General features: G+C 52.3%; 1 protein-coding gene across 1 annotated transcript in view; it reads right to left on the reverse strand.

Annotated features, from left to right (window-relative positions):
• The window catches only part of TELO2 (telomere maintenance 2), a 115,863-nt gene that overhangs the window by 92,449 nt on the left and 4,291 nt on the right, over positions 1 to 19,123 (reverse strand). Inside the window, exons 5-7 of the mRNA XM_075318233.1 lie at positions 17,789 to 17,936; positions 17,440 to 17,542; positions 16,143 to 16,211 (exon numbers count right to left, since the gene is read on the reverse strand). Of these exons, the coding sequence (XP_075174348.1) occupies positions 16,143 to 16,211; positions 17,440 to 17,542; positions 17,789 to 17,936 (320 nt within the window). The remainder of the gene's footprint in view (positions 1 to 16,142; positions 16,212 to 17,439; positions 17,543 to 17,788; positions 17,937 to 19,123) is intronic.

Genomic DNA, 19,123 nt, shown 5'->3' on the forward strand with positions numbered 1-19,123 from the left:
TTCCTGCCCTGGACAGGTTTCCTGGTTTTAGTTTGTGGCAAGGAAGTACTCTTCCCGCCAGTAGCTTCCTTAATAATTTCATCCAGTTGTTCACCGAACAGCCGGGACCCAGCAAAAGGGAGCCCAGCAAGATACGTCTTGGAAGAAGCGTCTGCTTTCCACTCTCGAAGCCACAAGATCCTGCGGATCGCGAGGGAATTAGCGGAAGCCACCGCCGTGCGGTGAGAAGCCTCCAGAATGGCAGACATGGCATAGGATGAGAAAGCCGAAGCCTGGGAAGTTAAGGCAACCATTTCGGGCATAGAGTCCCTGGTGAGGGAATGCATCTCCGCCAGAGAAGCAGAGACGGCTTTAAGAGCCCACACTGCTGCAAAAGCTGGGGAGAACGAGGCCCCTGCCGCTTCATATACAGATTTGGCCAGAAGGTCAACCTGGCGGTCAGTCGAATCCTTAAGTGAGGTGCCATCCGCCACAGATACAACTGTCCGGGCTGAGATTCTAGACACCGGAGGACCTACCTTTGGTGAATGAGCCCACTCCTTGACCACCTCTGGTGGAAAGGGAAAACGGTCATCAGAACTGCGCTTTGGAAAGCGTTTGTCAGGACAGGCCCTGGGTTTGGTCTCAGTGGCCTGAAAACTGGAGTGGTTAAAAAACATACTCCTCGCTCTCTTAGGTGAGGTAAACTGGTGTTTTTCTACCAGAGAGGCTTGTTCCTCTGACACTGGGGGATTGAGGTCCAGTACGGAATTAATGGACGCAATCAAATTACTAACATCTGCATCACCTTCGGTTAGATCAATGGGGTACATAGAGGTAGCGTCTGAGCCCACAGTAAAGGCATCCTCCTCGCCCTGCGATTCAGCTCGTGAATCAGAGCCGTGGGACGAGGAAGGAGAAGAGTCCCTGCGTCTCCGTTTAGGAGGACGGGGTCTGGGAACAGATGAAAAATCCTCTGTGAGCTCTGCAGAGCGAGTCGGAGCAGCAGAGGCGCCCTGAGAAGGGGGCTGATGCATGGTCAGCAGAGTCCGGGACAGCTGTCCCATGGAGTCGGCAAAGGACTGGGAGATAGCATTAGAAAACGATGCTACCCAAGCCGGGGGTTCAGCCACCGGGGCAGGAGCAGCCGGAGGGACCCCTGGGGAGATTCCAGGCTGAGGCACCACCATGTTAGAGCAGGCATCACAGTGTGGATATGTGCTCGGTTCAGGCAGTATGAGCTTACATGCAGTGCATATTGCGTACAGCCTTGCTCCTAGTGTGAGACATGCTGCTGAGGTGGAGGCTCTGCAGTAAAGAACACACTCCTTCAGAATGACCCCCAGAGAGTGTATAAAAAAGTCCACAACCAGAGGTTGTGGCTTACCAGACCGTTTTGTGTGCCCTCCGGATTCCACAGCTTGGACCCCCAGACAGATTGCAGAGCTGCAGCAGCCAGCGCCGATCAGTGTGAGAACGCTGATAAAATGGCGCCGGAGAGAGGGGGGGGCGGGGTTTAGTCCAAGAGCGGGAACCGGAGGGCCAAGGAGAAATACAGGGGAGGGAAACATCTCCTCAGAGAGGAGTGTCCTCCCCAGTGCTGAACGGCCGGTGGGCGGCGCCGCACTGCCCCCCTGCATGACTGACATGCAGGGGCAGTGAAACCGAAAGTAGGCCGCAGCCGAAGCCGGGGCCTAAATTTTTCCATGCGGCTGACAAGCAGGCACCCTCGGCGCGGTTCTCAGGAAAAAGAAGGGAATTTTGTTTACTTACCGTAAATTCCTTTTCTTCTAGCTCCAATTGGGAGACCCAGACAATTGGGTGTATAGCTACTGCCTCCGGAGGCCACACAAAGCATTACACTTAAAAGTGTAAGGCCCCTCCCCTTCTGCCTATACACCCCCCGTGGGATCACGGTTCCTCAGTTTTAGTGCCAAAGCAAGAAGGAGGAAAGCCAATAACTGGTTTAAGAACAAATTCAATCCGAAGGAACATCGGAGAACCGAAACCATTCAACATGAACAACATGTGTACCCGAAAAAACAAAAATCCCTAAGCAAACAGGGCGGGTGCTGGGTCTCCCAATTGGAGCTAGAAGAAAAGGAATTTACGGTAAGTAAACAAAATTCCCTTCTTCTTTGGCGCTCCATTGGGAGACCCAGACAATTGGGACGTCCAAAAGCAGTCCCTGGGTGGGTATAATAACCCTTCGTGATAGGACCGTAAAAACAGCCCTACCCTACAGGTGGGCAGTCGCCGCCTGAAGGACTTGTCTACCTAGGCTGGCGTCCGCCGAAGCGTAGGTATGCACTTGATAGTGTTTGGTAAAAGTGTGCAGACTCGACCATGTAGCCGCCTGGCACACCTGCTGAGCCGTAGCCTGGTGTCGTAATGCCCAGGACGCACCCACGGCTCTGGTAGAATGGGCCTTCAGCCCTGAGGGAACCGGAAGCCCAGCAGAACGGTAGGCTTCAAGAATTGGTTCCTTGATCCACCGAGCCAGGGTGGATTTGGAAGCTTGCGACCCTTTGCGCTGACCAGCGACAAGGACAAAGAGTGCATCCGAGCGGCGCAGGGGCGCCGTGCGGGAAATGTAGATCCTGAGCGCTCTCACGAGATCCAACAAATGCAAATCCTTTTCACATTGATGAACTGGATGAGGGCACAAGGAAGGCAAGGAGATATCCTGATTAAGATGAAACGGGGATACCACCTTAGGGAGAAACTCCGGAATAGGGCGCAAAACCACCTTGTCCTGGTCAATCACCAGGAAGGGAGATTTGCATGACAGCGCTGCTAGCTCGGACACTCGTCGAAGAGACGTGACCGCTACTAGAAAGGCCACTTTCTGTGAAAGGCGAGAAAGGGAAACATCCCTCATAGGCTCGAAAGGCGGCTTCTGGAGAGCAATTAGAACCCTGTTCAGATCCCAGGGCTCTAACGGCCGCTTGTAAGGAGGGACGATATGACAGACCCCTTGCAGGAACGTGCGTACCTGAGGAAGTCGTGCTAGGCGCTTCTGAAAAAATACCGATAGCGCTGAGACTTGCCCCTTGATGGAGCTGAGCGACAAACCTTTTTCCAACCCGGATTGCAGGAAGGAGAGAAAAGTAGGCAATCTAAATGGCCAGGGAGAGACTCCCTGAGCAGAGCACCAAGACAAGAATATTTTCCACGTCCTGTGGTATATCTTGGCGGAAGTAGGTTTTCTGGCCTGTCTCATGGTGGCAATGACCTCTTGAGACAATCCTGAACCCGCTAGGATCCAGGACTCAATGGCCACACAGTCAGGTTCAGGGCCGCAGAATTCTGATGGAAAAACGGCCCTTGAGACAGCAAGTCTGGTCGGTCTGGTAGTGCCCACGGTTGGCCTACCACGAGGTGCCACAGATCCGGGTACCACGACCTCCTTGGCCAGTCTGGAGCGACGAGGATGGCGCGGCGGCAGTCGGACCTGATCTTGCGCAGCACTCTGGGCAACAGAGCCAGAGGTGGAAACACATAAGGAAGCTGGAACTGCGACCAATCTTGAACTAAGGCGTCTGCCGCCAGAGCTCGGTGATCGTGAGACCGTGCCATGAAAACTGGGACCTTGTTGTTGTGCCAAGACGCCATTAGGTCGACATCTGGCATCCCCCAGCGGCGACAGATCTCCTGAAACACGTCCGGGTGAAGAGACCATTCCCCTGCGTCCATACCCTGGCGACTGAGGAAGTCTGCTTCCCAGTTGTCCACACCTGGGATGTGAACTGCGGATATGGTGGAAGCCGTGTCTTCCACCCACGTCAGAATCCGCTGGACTTCCTGGAAGGCTTGCCGACTGCGAGTTCCTCCTTGGTGGTTGATGTATGCCACCGCTGTGTAGTTGTCCGACTGAATACGGATCTGCTTGCCTTCCAGCCACTGCTGGAAGGCTTGAAGGGCAAGATACACTGCTCTGATCTCCAGAACGTTGATCTGAAGAGTGGACTCTTGCCGAGTCCACGTACCTTGAGCCCTGTGGTGGAGAAAGACTGCTCCCCACCCTGACAGACTCGCATCTGTCGTCACTACCGCCCAAGATGGGGGTAGGAAGGATTTCCCTTTCGACAATGAGGTGGGAAGCAGCCACCATCGAAGAGAATCCTTGGCCGCCTGAGAGAGAGAGACGTTGCTGTCGAGGGACTTCGACCTCCCGTCCCATTGGCGGAGAATGTCCCATTGTAGTGGACGCAGATGAAACTGCGCGAAAGGGACTGCCTCTATTGCTGCCACCATCTTCCCTAGGAAGTGCATGAGGCGTCTCAAGGGGTGCGACTGGCCCTGAAGGAGAGATTGCACCCCTGTCTGTAGTGAACGCTGTTTGTCCAGCGGAAGCTTCACTATCGCTGAGAGAGTATGAAACTCCATGCCAAGATATGTTATCGACTGGGTCGGGGTTAGATTTGACTTGGAAAAGTTGATGATCCACCCGAAACCCTGGAGGGTCTCCAGCGCCACGTTCAGGCTGTGTTGGCATGCCTCTTGAGAAGGCGCCTTGACCAGCAGATCGTCTAAGTAAGGGATCACGGAGTGTCCCTGAGAGTGTAGGACTGCAACTACAGCTGCCATGACTTTGGTGAAGACCCGTGGGGCTGTCGCCAGACCAAAGGGCAGGGCTACGAACTGAAGGTGTTCGTCTCCTATAACGAAGCGTAGAAAACGCTGATGTTCTGGTGCAATCGGTACGTGGAGATAAGCATCCTTGATGTCTATTGATGCTAGGAAATCTCCTTGAGACATTGCGGCGATGACGGATCGGAGGGATTCCATCCGGAACCGTCTGGTTCTCACGTGGTTGTTGAGAAGTTTTAGGTCCAGAACGGGACGGAAGGATCCATCCTTTTTTGGTACCACAAACAAATTGGAGTAAAAACCGTGACCTTGCTCTTGAAGAGGAACAGGGATCACCACTCCTTCCGCCTTTAGAGAGCACACCGCCTGCAGGAGAGCATCGGTTCGGTCGGGAGGCGGAGACGTTCTGAAGAATCGAGTTGGAGGACGAGAACTGAACTCTATCCTGTACCCGTGAGACAGAATGTCTCGCACCCAACGGTCTTGGACCTGTGGCAGCCAAATGTCGCCAAAGCGGGAGAGCCTGCCACCGACCGAGGATGCGGAGGGAGGAGGCCGGAAGTCATGAGGAAGCCGCCTTGGTAGCGGGTCTTCCGGCTGTCTTTTTTGGGCGTGACTGAGCCCGCCAAGAATCTGAACTCCTCTGATCCTTTTGAGTCCTTTTGGACGAGGAGAATTGGGACCTGCCCGAGCCTCGAAAGGACCGAAACCCCGACTGTCCCCTCCTCTGTTGGGGTTTGTTTTGTCTGGGCTGAGGTAAGGATGAATCCTTACCCTTGGACTGTTTAATGATTTCATCCAAGCGCTCACCAAACAGCCGGTCACCAGAAAATGGCAAACTGGTTAAACATTTCTTGGAAGCAGAATCTGCTTTCCATTCCCTTAACCACAAGGCTCTGCGTAAAACCACGGAGTTGGCAGATGCCACTGCCGTACGGCTCGTAGAGTCTAGGACAGCATTAATCGCGTAAGACGCAAATGCAGACATTTGAGAGGTTAAGGATGCCACCTGCGGAACAGATGTACGTGTGACCGTGTCAATCTGTGCAAGACCAGCTGAAATAGCTTGGAGTGCCCATACGGCTGCGAATGCAGGAGCAAACGACGCGCCGATAGCTTCATAGATGGATTTCAACCAGAGCTCCATCTGTCTGTCAGTGGCATCTTTAAGTGCAGCCCCATCCTCCACTGCAACTATGGATCTAGCCGCAAGTCTGGAGATTGGAGGATCCACCTTGGGACACTGGGTCCAGCTCTTGACCACGTCAGGAGGAAAGGGATAACGTGTATCCTTAAGCCGTTTGGAGAAACGCTTATCTGGATAAGCGTGGTGTTTCTGGACTGACTCTCTAAAGTCAGAATGGTCCAGAAAAGTACTTAATTTACGCTTGGGATACCTGAAATGGAATTTCTCCTGCTGTGAAGCTGACTCCTCCACTTGAGGAGCTGGGGTAGAAATATCCAACATTTTATTGATGGACGCGATAAGATCATTCACTATGGCGTCACCATCAGGAGTATCCAGATTGAGAGCGGTCTCAGGATCAGAATCCTGATCAGCTACCTCCGGCTCATCACCCAGAGAATCCTCCTGCTGAGACCCTGACCAGTGAGATGAAGTAGAGGGCCGCTCATAGCGAGCTCGCTTAGGCTGTCTAGGACTGTCGTCCGTGTCAGAGCCATCACCCTGGGATGCGTGGGACACCCCCGGAGCCCGGAGCTGTTCCAACTGAGGGGGGCCAGGGAGCAATGAATCAACAGTGCCCATGGTCTGAGTTACTGGTCTAGACTGCAAAGTCTCTAGAATCTGAGACATAGTCACAGATAATCTATCCGCAAAAATTGCAAACTCTGTCCCCGTCACCTGGACAGTATTCACAGGTGGATCTCTCTGGGACACCTCCAGCAGAGGCCCCGGCCGAGCAGGGGGCACAGGGACCGAACACTGCACACAATGGGGGTCAGTGGAACCTGCCGGTAGAACAGCCTCACAAGCGGTGCAAGCAGCATAAAAAGCCTGTGCCTTGGCACCCCTGTTTTTTGCGGACGACATGCTGTATTCTCCACAGAGCAATCCAGGAGGGTATATAGCCAAGAATCACCAGCGACCGTTTAGTGCAATGTATAGCATGCAAGCATAAAAATACAATTGAACACTTCGTCACTAGTGGGGTCAGCACCGGAGGTGCCGCTTACCGCCCGCTAAAAGCGGGTTGTAGTCGCCAGAATCCCGTGCCTGGGTCTCCCAGAACTTGTCTCCCCTTTCCAGCTCAGCCTGCACATCAGGAATGGCTGCCGGCGTTCTGTGAAGAGGGGCGGACCGTGGGCGTGCCTCAGACAAAGTGCGGGAAACTGGCTTCCCACTGTGCTCAATGTGAGGGCTGGAGTATGTAAAGCAGATTCCAGCCCTCAGCGCTGACGTTCTGCATAGCGTCCCGCCCTTCCCCTGACTGGCAGGCCTGGGGGCGGGAACGAAACGGAACTAGGCCGCAAAAGCCGGGGACTCTAGTTAAAAGCGCGGCCGACAAATATGCACTGCCAGCGCGGAAGTCCCCGGCGCACCACAAGTCCCAGCCGCGTCGCAGTAAAAACTGCCAGCAGGGGCCGGCGCGGCAGTTCCTCACACACAAACTCCCTTAGCAAGCTGTGGAAGTGTGGCACAAACGCAGCAGCGCTATTGTCCCCGGCGCACTAACACACCCAGCAATGCTGCAGTGTGTGCGCGGTCTGTGCGGGGACACAGAGTACCTTGGTGTAGCAGGGCCCTGTCCCTGACGATACTCCATATCCAGCAGATTCCCCAGGGGCTGTGGACGGAGCACGGTCTCTGTGCCTGGAGACCGGTAAATCCCACTTCACCCAGAGCCCAAAGGGGGATGGGGAAGGATGCAGCATGTGGGCTCCAGCCTCTGTACCCGCAATGGGTACCTCAACCTTAACAAACACCGCCGACACAAAGTGGGGTGAGAAGGGAGCATGCTGGGGGCCCAAGTAAGGGCTCTCTTTTCTTCCATCCGACATAGTCAGCAGCTGCTGCTGACTAAACAGTGGAGCTATGCGTAGATGTCTGACCTCCTTCGCACAAAGCTTGAAAACTGAGGAACCGTGATCCCACGGGGGGTGTATAGGCAGAAGGGGAGGGGCCTTACACTTTTAAGTGTAATGCTTTGTGTGGCCTCCGGAGGCAGTAGCTATACACCCAATTGTCTGGGTCTCCCAATGGAGCGCCAAAGAAAGAGAATTTTGTTTACTTACCGTAAATTCTTTTTCTTATAGTTCCGACATGGGAGACCCAGACCATGGGTGTATAGCTTCTGCCTCCGGAGGACACACAAAGTACTACACTAAAAAGTGTAGCTCCTCCCTCCTAGCATATACACCCCCTGGATCACCAAATACAGCCAATTTAGTGCAAAAGCTGAAGGAGGACATCCACCCACAAGTAAAAACAGAGCAAAACCCGGAACAACCGGAGCCTCTGTCTACAACAACAGCCGGTGAAAACACACGGAACAAGAACTGCCAACAGGCAAAGGGAGGGTGCTGGGTCTCCCATGTCGGAACTATAAGAAAAAGAATTTACGGTAAACAAAATTCTCTTTTTCTTCATCGTTCCTTATGGGAGACCCAGACCATGGGACGTCTCAAAGCAGTCCATGGGTGGGAATAAACAAAAAACTGAGAAGTAGGCAAAACCTAACTTCACAAATGGGCGACAGCAGCCTGAAGGATGCGTCTGCCCAAGCTCGCATCTGCCGAAGCATGAGCATGCACTTGGTAGTGCTTCGAAAAAGTATGCAGACTGCACCAAGTGGCAGCCTGACAGACCTGCTGAGCCGTAGCCTGGTGCCTGAAAGCCCAAGAGGCACCGACAGCTCTGGTCAAGTGTGCCTTGATCCCCGGCGGGGGAGGCACTTGAGTACACTGGTAGGCATCGGAAAAGACCGACCCAATCCAACGAGGTAGGGTCGGCTTAGAAGCCGAGAGGCCCTTACGCCGACCAGTGGTCAGCACAGAGGAGAGGTGCACCGCCTAAGAGCAGCGGTGCGAAACACATAGATCCGGAGCGCCCGCACCAGATCCAGAGAATGCAACGCCTTTTCAAAGCGATGAACAGGAGCCGACAAAAAGGAAGGCAGGGAAATGTCCCGGTTAAGGTGGAAGGAGAAACCACCTTAGGGAGAAAGTCCGGAGTCGGACGGAGAACCACCTTGTCTTGATAAAAAACCAAAAGAAAAAGGCGACTCCGAAGAGAGTGCAGCCAAATCAGAGACTCTCCCGAGAGAAGTTATGGCCACTAGAAAAAACACTTTCTGTGAAAGACAAGACAAAGAAACTGCCCTAAGAGGCTCAAAGGGGGGTTTCTAGAAGCCGTGAGGACCGGATTAAGGTCCCAGGGCTCCAAGGGCCGCCGGTAAGGCGGAGAGATGGGAGATGCGCCCTGCATGAAGGAGCACACCTGAGCCAGCCGGGCGATACGCCGCTGGAACAACACTGACAGAGCCGAGACCTGTCCCTTGAAGGAATTGAGGGATAGTCCTAGCTGCAGACCGGCCTGTAGAAGGGACAGGAGGGTCGGCAAGGAAAAAAGGCCAAGAAGCATGGCCGGAAGAGCGACACCAGGACAGGAAAATTTTCCAGGTCCTGTGAAAGATTTTGGCCAAGGAATACTTCCGAGCCCGAGTCACAATGGAGATGACTTCAGGAGGAATACCAGAAGTCGTCAAGATCCAGGACTCAAAAGCCACGCCGTCAATCTGAGAGCCGCAGAATTCTGGCGGAAAGACGGACCTTGAGAAAGAAGGTCTGGACGGTCCGGGAGATGTCACGGCACCTCTACGGACAGACGGAGCAGGCCAGGGTACCAAGCTCGCCTGGGTCAGTCTGGAGCAATGAGAATGACCCGACGGCCCTCCATTCTGATCTTGCGCAGGACTCTGGGCAAGAGCTAGAGGGGGAAACACGTAAGACAGACGAAACTGGGACCAATCTTGAACCAGCGCGTTTGCTGCAAAAGCCTGAGGATCGTGGGAGCAAAGATCCACGTCCGGAGAGCCCCACTTGCGGCAGATTGACCGAAACACTGCCGGATGCAGAGCCCACTCGCCTCTGTCCACGGTTTGACGGCTGAGATAATCTGCCTCCCAGGTTTCCACGTCTGGGATGTGGAATGCGGATATGGAGGACTTGGAGTCCTCCGTCCACGGAAGGATTCGTTGAACCTCCAATCTTGCCAGGCGGCTGAGTGTCCCGCCCTGGTGGTTGATGTAGGCAACCGCTGTCGCGTTGTCTGACTGGACTCGAATGTGCTTGGCCGCCAACAGGAGGTGAAAGGCTAAGAGAGCTAGAAGCACAGCTCTGATTTCCAGCACATTGATCGAGAGGGCTGATTCGGCCGAAGTCCAAGAGCCCTGCGCTCCGTGGTGGAGATATCCTGCTCCCCAGCCGGATAGACTGGCATCCGTGGTGAGGATCACCCAGGACGGAGCCAGGAAGGAGCGTCTCTGAAGAGAGAGGGGCCGAAGCCACCACAGAAAGGAGCCCCTGGTCTGTGGCGACAGAGCCACCAACCCGTGGAAGGAGGAAGTCCGCTAGTTCCAACATCGGAAAATGTCCAGCTGCAGAGGACGCAGAAGGAACTGGGCAAGGGAACCGCTTGTATTGACGCCACCATCTTACCCAACACCTGCATTAGGTGCCTAATGGAACGACGGCGGGGCCTCAGCAAAGAGCGCACCGCCAGAGGAGGGACTGCTGTTTGACTAAGGGCAGCTTCACAAGTGCCGGCAGAGTCTCGAATTGCATCCCTGGGTACGTGAGCGGAGTCAGAGTGGACTTGGACAGAAAGACAAGCCACCTAAATTGGCTAGAGTGGCGAGAGTGAGCGAGGTACTCCGCTGACAGTCTGCACTGGATGAAGCCCTGACTAGAAGGCCGTCCAGGAAAACGGGATCACTGCCAACCCCTGGAGGTGCAGAACCGCAACCACTGCTGCCATGGCCTTGAGAATACTCGAGGGGTCGTGGCTAACCCCAAGGGAAGAGCCACGATTGGAAATGTTCCTCCCCGATTGCAAAACGTAGCCAACGCTGGTGTGAAACTGCAATTGGCATATGCAGATAGGCATCTCTGATGTCGATGGATGCCAGGAAATCTCCTTGGGTCATTGAGACAATGACTGATCGCAGAGACTCCATGCGAAATGCCGCACCTGAACTGCTGGTTGAGAAGCTTGAGATCCAGGTCGGAAGGCACCGTCCTTTTCGGGGACTAGGAAGAGATTTGAGTAGAAATCTCAGAACCGTTCCCAGTCGGGAACCGGTACAATTACTCCGTTGGCCTGCAAGGATGCCACGGCCTGCGAGAAGGCGGCGGCCTTGGAGCAGGGGGGAGTTGACAGAAAAAATCTGTTTGGCGGGCTGGAAGAGAATTCTATCCTGTAGCCGTGGGAGATGATATCCCGCACCCACTGATCGGAGACGTGTTGAAACCACACGTCGCCAAAGTGGGAGAGCCTGCCACCGACCAAGGACGTTGCTGGCGCGGCCAGATAGTCAAGAGGAGGCTGCCTTAGTGGCAGCAGCTCCTGCGGTCTTCCGATGACGCGGCTTCGTGCGCCAGTTGGTCCACGGTCCTTGGCTGAGTTAGTGGACGAGGCCGAGGGCTTAGAGGACGACCAGTTGGAGGAACGAAAGGAACGAAACCTCGACTGGTTCCTGCCCTGGACAGGTTTCCTGGTTTGTGACATGGAAGTACTCTTCCTGCCAGACGCTTTCTTAATAATTTCATCCAGTTATTCACCGAATAGTCTGGTCCCAGCAAAAGGGAGCCCTGAAAGGAACTTCTTTGAAAAAGCATCTGCCTCACTCTCGAAGCCACAGGAGCCTGCGGATAGCGAGGGAATTAGCCGAAGACACCGCAGTGCGGTGAGAGCTCCAGTATGGCAGACAGGGCATAGGATGAAAAGGCTGAAGCCTGAAGGTTAAGGCAACCATTTCGGGCATAGAGTCCCTGGTGAGGGAATGCATCTCCTCTAGAGAAGCAGAGATGGCTTTGAGAGCCCACACTGCTGCAAAAGATGGGGAGAACAAGGCCCCTGCCGCCTCATATACAGATTTGACCAGAAGGTCAACCTGGCGGACAGTGGAATCCTTAGAGAGGTGCCATCAGCCACTGATACAACTGTCCGCGCTGAAAGTCTAGACACCGGAGGGTCCACCTATGGTGATTGAGCCCACTCCTTGACCACCTCTGGTGGAAGGGGAACAGTCATCAGAACCACGCTTTGGGAAGCGTCTGTCAGGACAGGCTCTGGGTATGGTCACAGTGGCCTGAAAAAACTGGAGTGGTTAAGGAACACACTCCCCGTTCTCTTAGGCAAGGTATACTGATGCTTTTCTGCTAGAGGGGGTTGCTCCCCTGATACAGGCGGATTGAGGTCCAGTACAAATATAATGGACGCAATCAAATGATTAGCATCTGCGTCACCTTCGGACAAAATGGTACATGGAGTAGCGTCCGAGCCCCTAGTAAAGGCATCCTCCCCGTTCTGCGAGTCAGCTCGTGAATCAGAGCCGCGGGACGAGGAAGGAAAGGGGACCCTGCGTCTCCATTTTAGGAGGACGGGGTCTGAGACCAGATGAAGAATCCTCTGTGAGCTTTGCTGAGCGAGCCGTGGCAGCAGAAGCGCCCTGAGAAGGGGGCTGATGCATGCTCAGCAGTGTCCGGGACAGCTGTCCCCTGGAGAGAGGGATTCAACCCAAGCCGGGGGTTCAGCCACCAGAGCCGGAGCAGCCGGAGGGACCACTGGGGATGAGCTTCCAGGCTGAGGCACCACTATGTTAGAGCAGGCATCACAATGTGGTTATGTGCTCGGTACAGGCAGTACGAGCCTACATGCAGTGCATATTAAGAACAGCCTTGCAGCCTTGCTCTGATGTGAGACATGCTGCAGAAGTGGGGGCTCTGGCCAGAATGACCCCCAGCAGAGTATATAAACAGAGTATATAAGCAGGTCCACAACCGGAGGTTGTGGCTTGCCAGACCGTTTACATAGAGACATCTCTGTGCCCTCCAGATCCCCCAGCCCAGGCCCCCAGTGTCACAATGTGGTTATGCAGACATGCATGAAAACGCTGGTAAAATGGCGCCGGAGCGAGGAGAGGGGGCGGGGCCTACTCTGAGAGCGGGATCCGGAGGGCAAATGAGGTATACAGGGGAGGGAATCATTCCTCAGTGAGGAGTGTCCCTTCCCTGTGCTGAACAGCCGCTGGGCGGAGCCGCACTGTCCCTCTGCATGACTGACATGCAGGGGCAGTGAAATCGAAACTAGGCCTCAGGCGAAACCGGGGCCTAGATTTAAACATGCGGCCAGCGCGCAGGCACCATCGGCGCGGTTTTCCAGTGAAAACTGGAGAACCGGCCGGAAATGTTAACACAGTCACATAACACACTCTCCCCCACAAATAAAGTACAAGGGACCCCTGGAAAGACCACTTTCTGTGGTAATAACGTCTCAGTACTTAGCTTGTGAGACGCAGGGCCAGGTCCCTGAGGGATGAGTGCTCCGTCCGGCAGGATCCATACGGGCTGCGGATGGAGACCGGTCTCCTGCGAGGCAGGGAGAACCGTGTTGGCTCCCACTTCAAGCCAGAGCCCGAGGGGATGGTGAAGGAGCGCGGCATGAAAGGGCTCCAGCCCTGAAATCAACCTTAACAGCACCGCCGACACAGTGGGGTGAGAAGGGACATGCCGGGAGTCCAGGCTTGGACCCGCTTTTCTTCAAACGCTTCCAAAAATGAAAATCAGATGAGAATGCATGTGTGGATGTGTGCCTCCTGAACACAAAGCATTGAACTGGCTGTATTTGGTGATCCAGGGGGTGTATATCCTAGGAGGGAGGAGCTACACTTTTTAGTGTAGTACTTTGTGTGTCCTCCGGAGGCAGAAGCTATACACCCATGGTCTGGGTCTCCCATAAGGAACGATGAAGAAAAACCATAGAACCGGCCGGAAATTACAGCAAAGTAAATAACACACTCTCCCCACAATAAATGTACAAGGGACCCCTCAATAACGTCTCAATACTTAGCTTATGAGACGCAGGGCCAGGTCCCTGAGGGATGAGTGCTCCGTCCGGCAGGGTCCTGAAAGGGCTGCGGATGGAGACCGGTCTCCTGCAAAGCAGTGAGAACCGTGATGGCTCCCACTTCAAGCCAGAGCCCAGGAGGGATGGTGAAGGAGCGCGGCATGTAAGGCTCCAGCCTTGGAAATCAACCTTACAACACCGCCGACACAGTGGGGTGAGAAGGGACATGCCGGGGGTCCAGCTTGGACCCGCTTTTCTTCCAATTCTTTGAAATCAAAAATGAAAAATCAAAAATCAACAGAGAATGCATGTGTGTGTGACCTCCTGAACAAAGCATTGAACTGGCTATATTTGGTTATCCAAGGGGTGTATATGCTCGGAGGGAGGAGCTACACTTTTTAGTGTAGTACTTTGTGTGTCCTCTGGAGGCAGAAGCTATACACCCATGGTCTGGGTCTCCCATAAGGAACGATGAAGAAAAGAGCTTAAATCCATGGTGCAAATAATAATTCAGCAGCTTTATCTCATTTATCTATCATCAATTTGACAGAGGCCACGACTACCGGGTTTCCCCGAAAATAAGACACCGTTTTATATTACTTTTTGCTCTGAAAAATGCACTATGGCTTATTTGGGGGGGGGGGGGGAGCACAGGTTGGGGGTAAGATTACCCTGTGGAGGTCGCCTGAGTTATAGCTTGTTTGTTCAAACGTAGTAAGAAGATCCGTGTATATAAATAATCAAAATGTAGATGTAGTTGCATAATTATCTGTCTGTCTATGTAGCCATCGCATGGACCTATAGTATAATTCAAAGTTGTATAATCATGAAGGAGTTAGCCAAAGATAATGAAGCCAAAATGTGAAGCTGTAAAAGTGTTATCAGTAATGTTCACATAGAAGGAATGTACGGCAGGGCAGGCAATGTGATGTGAGAAATTGGGGAGTGAAAAGCACTCCTTGTTAGCTTCAAGGTTATTCATGCTTACTCATTGTATAATTGGATCTATCGAATTAAACCAGTTCAGTTGATGACGCTGGCTGAAAAGAGAGCATGTCTGTGTTCTTTGTCTTATATACATTGATATATGTTGGCACTGATATACAGCTAATACGGCACCGTCTCTGGATATCCCAAACGAGGACTCCATTAGCAGTCTTCAACCAAATTCCTCCCTTGACAACCCCTCCCCACCAAAAAAAAAGGCAGACACCTCCCAGAAGAATCATTCTTACCAGACAACAGGCATGTGTGTCGCTCACTGGTCGTCCTGCAATCCACAGAGTGCAGTCCCAACAGGTTCTTGTGTGCTCCACAGCAGTCATCCCCTGCTTTCTGACAACATACACACATCCGGTGATACTGTATTGCTTCCGGCTGGCAGGGGGACCTGAGACACTGTGGAATGCAGGGACCTGCAGCGCAACTTGAGAACCTGTGTTGGAACACATTGAGGACCTGCATTCCACCACAGGCTCTCCATGGTTTCCACCGCAGGCCCTTCATCGCATCCTATGTCCACAGAGCAGTACAATATCACTAGACATATGCGTGTGTACGCATGTTCTGCCACAGGTCCTTGATGCGTTCCATTGCAAGCCCTCTCCTTCCACTGCGTCCTAGGTCCCCGGAGAAGACCGGTATCACCAGATGCATGAGTGTGTGCACGTTACGCCGCAGGTCCTCAATGCGTTCCACCACATCCTAGGTCCCCGGAGCAGTACGGTATCACCAGATGTATGCATTTGTTCGTGCTCCACCGCAGGTCCTCGATGCATTCCACCGCAGGCCCTCTCCCTCCACTGCATCCTAGGTCCCCAGAGCAGTACGGTATCACCAGATGTATGCGTGTGTGCGCGTTCTGCCACAGGTCCTCGATGTATTCAGCCGCAGGTCCTTGATGTATTCCGCTGCAGGTCCTTTCACTCCACTGCGTCTGAGGTCCCCAGTATGGTTATCAACAGATGTATGCGTGTTCCACCGCAGGTCCTCGATGCATTCCAACGCAGCGCCTCGCGTTCCACAGCGTCCCATTCAGGATCTGGTGAGTATGATTGCGGGGTCTTCTCTCTTTTACTGGGTGTCTGCTTTATTTAATGAAGTGCCCTGCAGTATTCTTTAGCTTTTTTAGCTGCATGGACGCTTTATTATTGAACAGCAACTAGGGCTTGTTTTCCGGGTAGGGCTTATATTTGAGCCTCATTCCGAAAAAAAACATTCCTGCTAGAGCTTATTTTTGGGGAAACACTAAGATTGTGGCTTTGTTGCCACCACAAACAAACCGATGCTAACGACTCTTGAAGCGGTGTAATAAGCCGGTTTGCATTTGGTAAAAGCGAAAAATAAAAGGTTTGTTTTCAAGGAGACCGAGCAGAGATCTTGAAAAATATTAAATATTAATTCTCCAATTTTTCCAATATTTTTGTATTATTGGTAATATTCTACAACTGCTCTTTTTTCTACTTCTATTTAGAAATCCTACCGTAATCAGTAACGACCGGCGACTGTTCTCCATAGACAGGTATCCCAGAACGCTCTGCAAAACTTCTTTCTAATAAGGGTATAAAAAAACAAAAACAAAAAAAACAAAAAAAACACATTAAAACCTATAATGAGGCCAATTCCTAAGAGCAATTGTGACGCCCTGGCCTATCAGGTCATCACAGGGTATTGTGCAATCTGCCCTTCTGCATGATATCCACCCCCTCCTTGGTTATGGGTCCCTAACAATTGGTGTTGCCAAAACCAGCTAATCAAAATCCTAGGAACACTCTGCACCACACCCACCAGACACACCAGTGGACAGCCTGAGTGGAATAGGGTCGCCCACTTGGGGGTTTGGTTAAGGGGAGGTCAGGAGAAGGCGAGTTTAGTGTTGGAAGTGAAAGAGAGAAGAGGTCAGGAGCTGGGCTCCTTGGAAGTACTAGATAGCAGACGTTGGTCTGGGCCTGGTAGGACCTCGGTCGCAGGCGATCGTGACAAGGGGCCCGTGCATTGTCATGGAGGACAGCCGGCGGCCTTGTACTATCACCGGGCCGGGACCAGGGCATGACGGGGTACGTGGACCCTAGGTCAGGGAATAGCTTTAGGCCACCTGACAATTCACCTGACGAGAATGGAGCCTTCAAGATCTACTCTCCACCCACTCCAAAAATCGGGGTACTAGCACAACGAGAGTGATAAGACTTTCCACAAAATGGTCCAGGAAATCCCAAGCGTGAACCCTGAGAGCAAGCTCCCTCAGTTAGCCATACTGGGGAGCGGGACCCGACTAGTTTTAGGCTACCGGGACCAACCAGAAAGCAACAAAGTGACACGGGAAAAGGTCACAGATCAACAGGCAACACCAACAGAAACAGGACCCAAACGTGCTCCCCCTCAGCAGCAGCGGTGTCCAGAACTTTGGTTTTCTACAGGTGTCTGCATTATTGGACTGAGTGAGTACGCAAGTGACCCTTACCCCAACGGCACCTCCCTGCAATCCTCACAGAGTCCCGGAGTATCCCCCCCACCCGTGGAGGGGTTAAACACCTGGCTGCCCACTCCACCGTCACTGGGTACTCCCAACCGCAGCGGTGGTACTCCATCTTACCACACACCACGGGTGACGTCACAAACTTTCAATATACCTTTCCCCCTGTAAATACCCCCCATCATTCGAGTGGCCACGAGACCCCCGGGTCCGGACGCCCCTCAAGCCACCACTGATCCAGATCCAAGCAGCTCGGCTGCTGACATGGGGGTGGTACACAACGGTGCTGTTGTAGTGTGAACATCACCTTGAGACCGTATTGCAGGAACAGGATCTTCTGAGTCAGTACAAACTGCGTCTTTTTATTCTTGAGAACGAGATCTCCGAGTAACTGCGAGAGACACGCAGGCCTGAGAACGACAAAGGAGAACGTAAGGCCGGCACAAAGCCTCCTACAGAATAAACAGTAGTAATATATGTCCTAAGAGTATGAAAAGGTGGTCATGCCCTTTAACACAAATGCTCATATGATAAGACGAGGGTCCTACAGTCCTAAGGGGTTAAAAGGAATCTTCCTAAATATTTTTCATTAAAGAGGGTGAGCGGGATCATCTGTCACGCACTCATGATGATATACTCAAACCCGTCGCACTTACCCATCTGCCGCATGAACCAGTCCAGTCACCACCGGCTCCATCCACCGGTCAGGGACGGACTCGAACAGCCTCCAACACATCCTCTGCCATATACAATCCGTCTGGACAAGTGCGGTCAGCCGAGGGACCAGGACGTAAAACAGCTCCCCTGTAAGGAGATACAGGACCTTAATAGGGGCGTGCTACAAACTTTCTAAATTCTATGGAGAAGCCATAATATGGACAGATGTGTTGAGGATAAGAATTGAGTATCCAAAAATACTTAATTCAGCCATTTCATAGACTCAGGTATATAGTTTAGTAGATGTAAACTAACACATATTTATGTATGCTTTTGTTCCTTACTAACACGTATATATGTATATTGCATATTTAGTGTATTTTCCTTAAACACAGTATATATCAGTATATGTAATCTGAAGATGGCTGCTACATCCTGTCTACACTCGAGGATGAACAAAGGAATTCCGAAAAGCCTGGACTGTCCAATCAACAAGAAGACTATGCTAATTTCTATAACTCATGAAGCCCCGACCTACGATACTTGATTGGACTAAAACTTTTGTTTACACCCCCTTACTTCTTGGTCTAGGGGCTTTGTCTAAGAATAAAGTTCAGTTGCCTCAGGGTCTGTCATGGAGAAGGTCCATAACCGATATAGTGTATATTATCGTACATTCTCGTGTGCACACATGACAATATAATTTGAAACAGCGGTCAGATCCAAAGAGGGACCGGTTGAGTCACGTCCTTAACAGATGCAGGTCCCATTGGTGGTGCCTGTACCTATTAGAATTGTACTTATTATGCCATATCCCGAGTGTAGAGTATAAATGTCCGAAATAGGACAACCCAGATGAAAGGGAACCAACCAGTAGGTTTTTGCCAAACAAACTAGAGGCATAATGGTGCTGATTAAAATGATACCTTTAGATAGAAGAATCCACGGCTTGATTGCAGAATAATCCTTCAGTAATGATGTAATTTGTGCACAGACTTGATCATTGGGACGGGACTTTGTGGGATGGGTCCTCAGTGACAATCCCTTCTCCTGCATAGTTTCCTTGTCTCCACTTTACCATCACCGATATTGTTGCGTGTGCATTGCTATTGTGTCATTGTCTTTAAAAAAAATGGTGCCGGAATCAGCACATGCACATACTGCGATCTCCAGCGCCATTTTATTGAAGATACTGGAGACAAATATAAGCGGCATCGCATGCACAGATTGAATTTGTTTTCCATCAGCACATACACCGCCACCACTCAGTCGTCTCCACAGTGTCTTCAATGAAATGGCTCTGGAGATTGCGGTACGTGCTCATTCCTGCACCA

The sequence above is a fragment of the Anomaloglossus baeobatrachus genome, chromosome 7 (assembly GCF_048569485.1).
Source record: "Anomaloglossus baeobatrachus isolate aAnoBae1 chromosome 7, aAnoBae1.hap1, whole genome shotgun sequence".
Lineage (NCBI taxonomy): Eukaryota > Metazoa > Chordata > Amphibia > Anura > Aromobatidae > Anomaloglossus > Anomaloglossus baeobatrachus.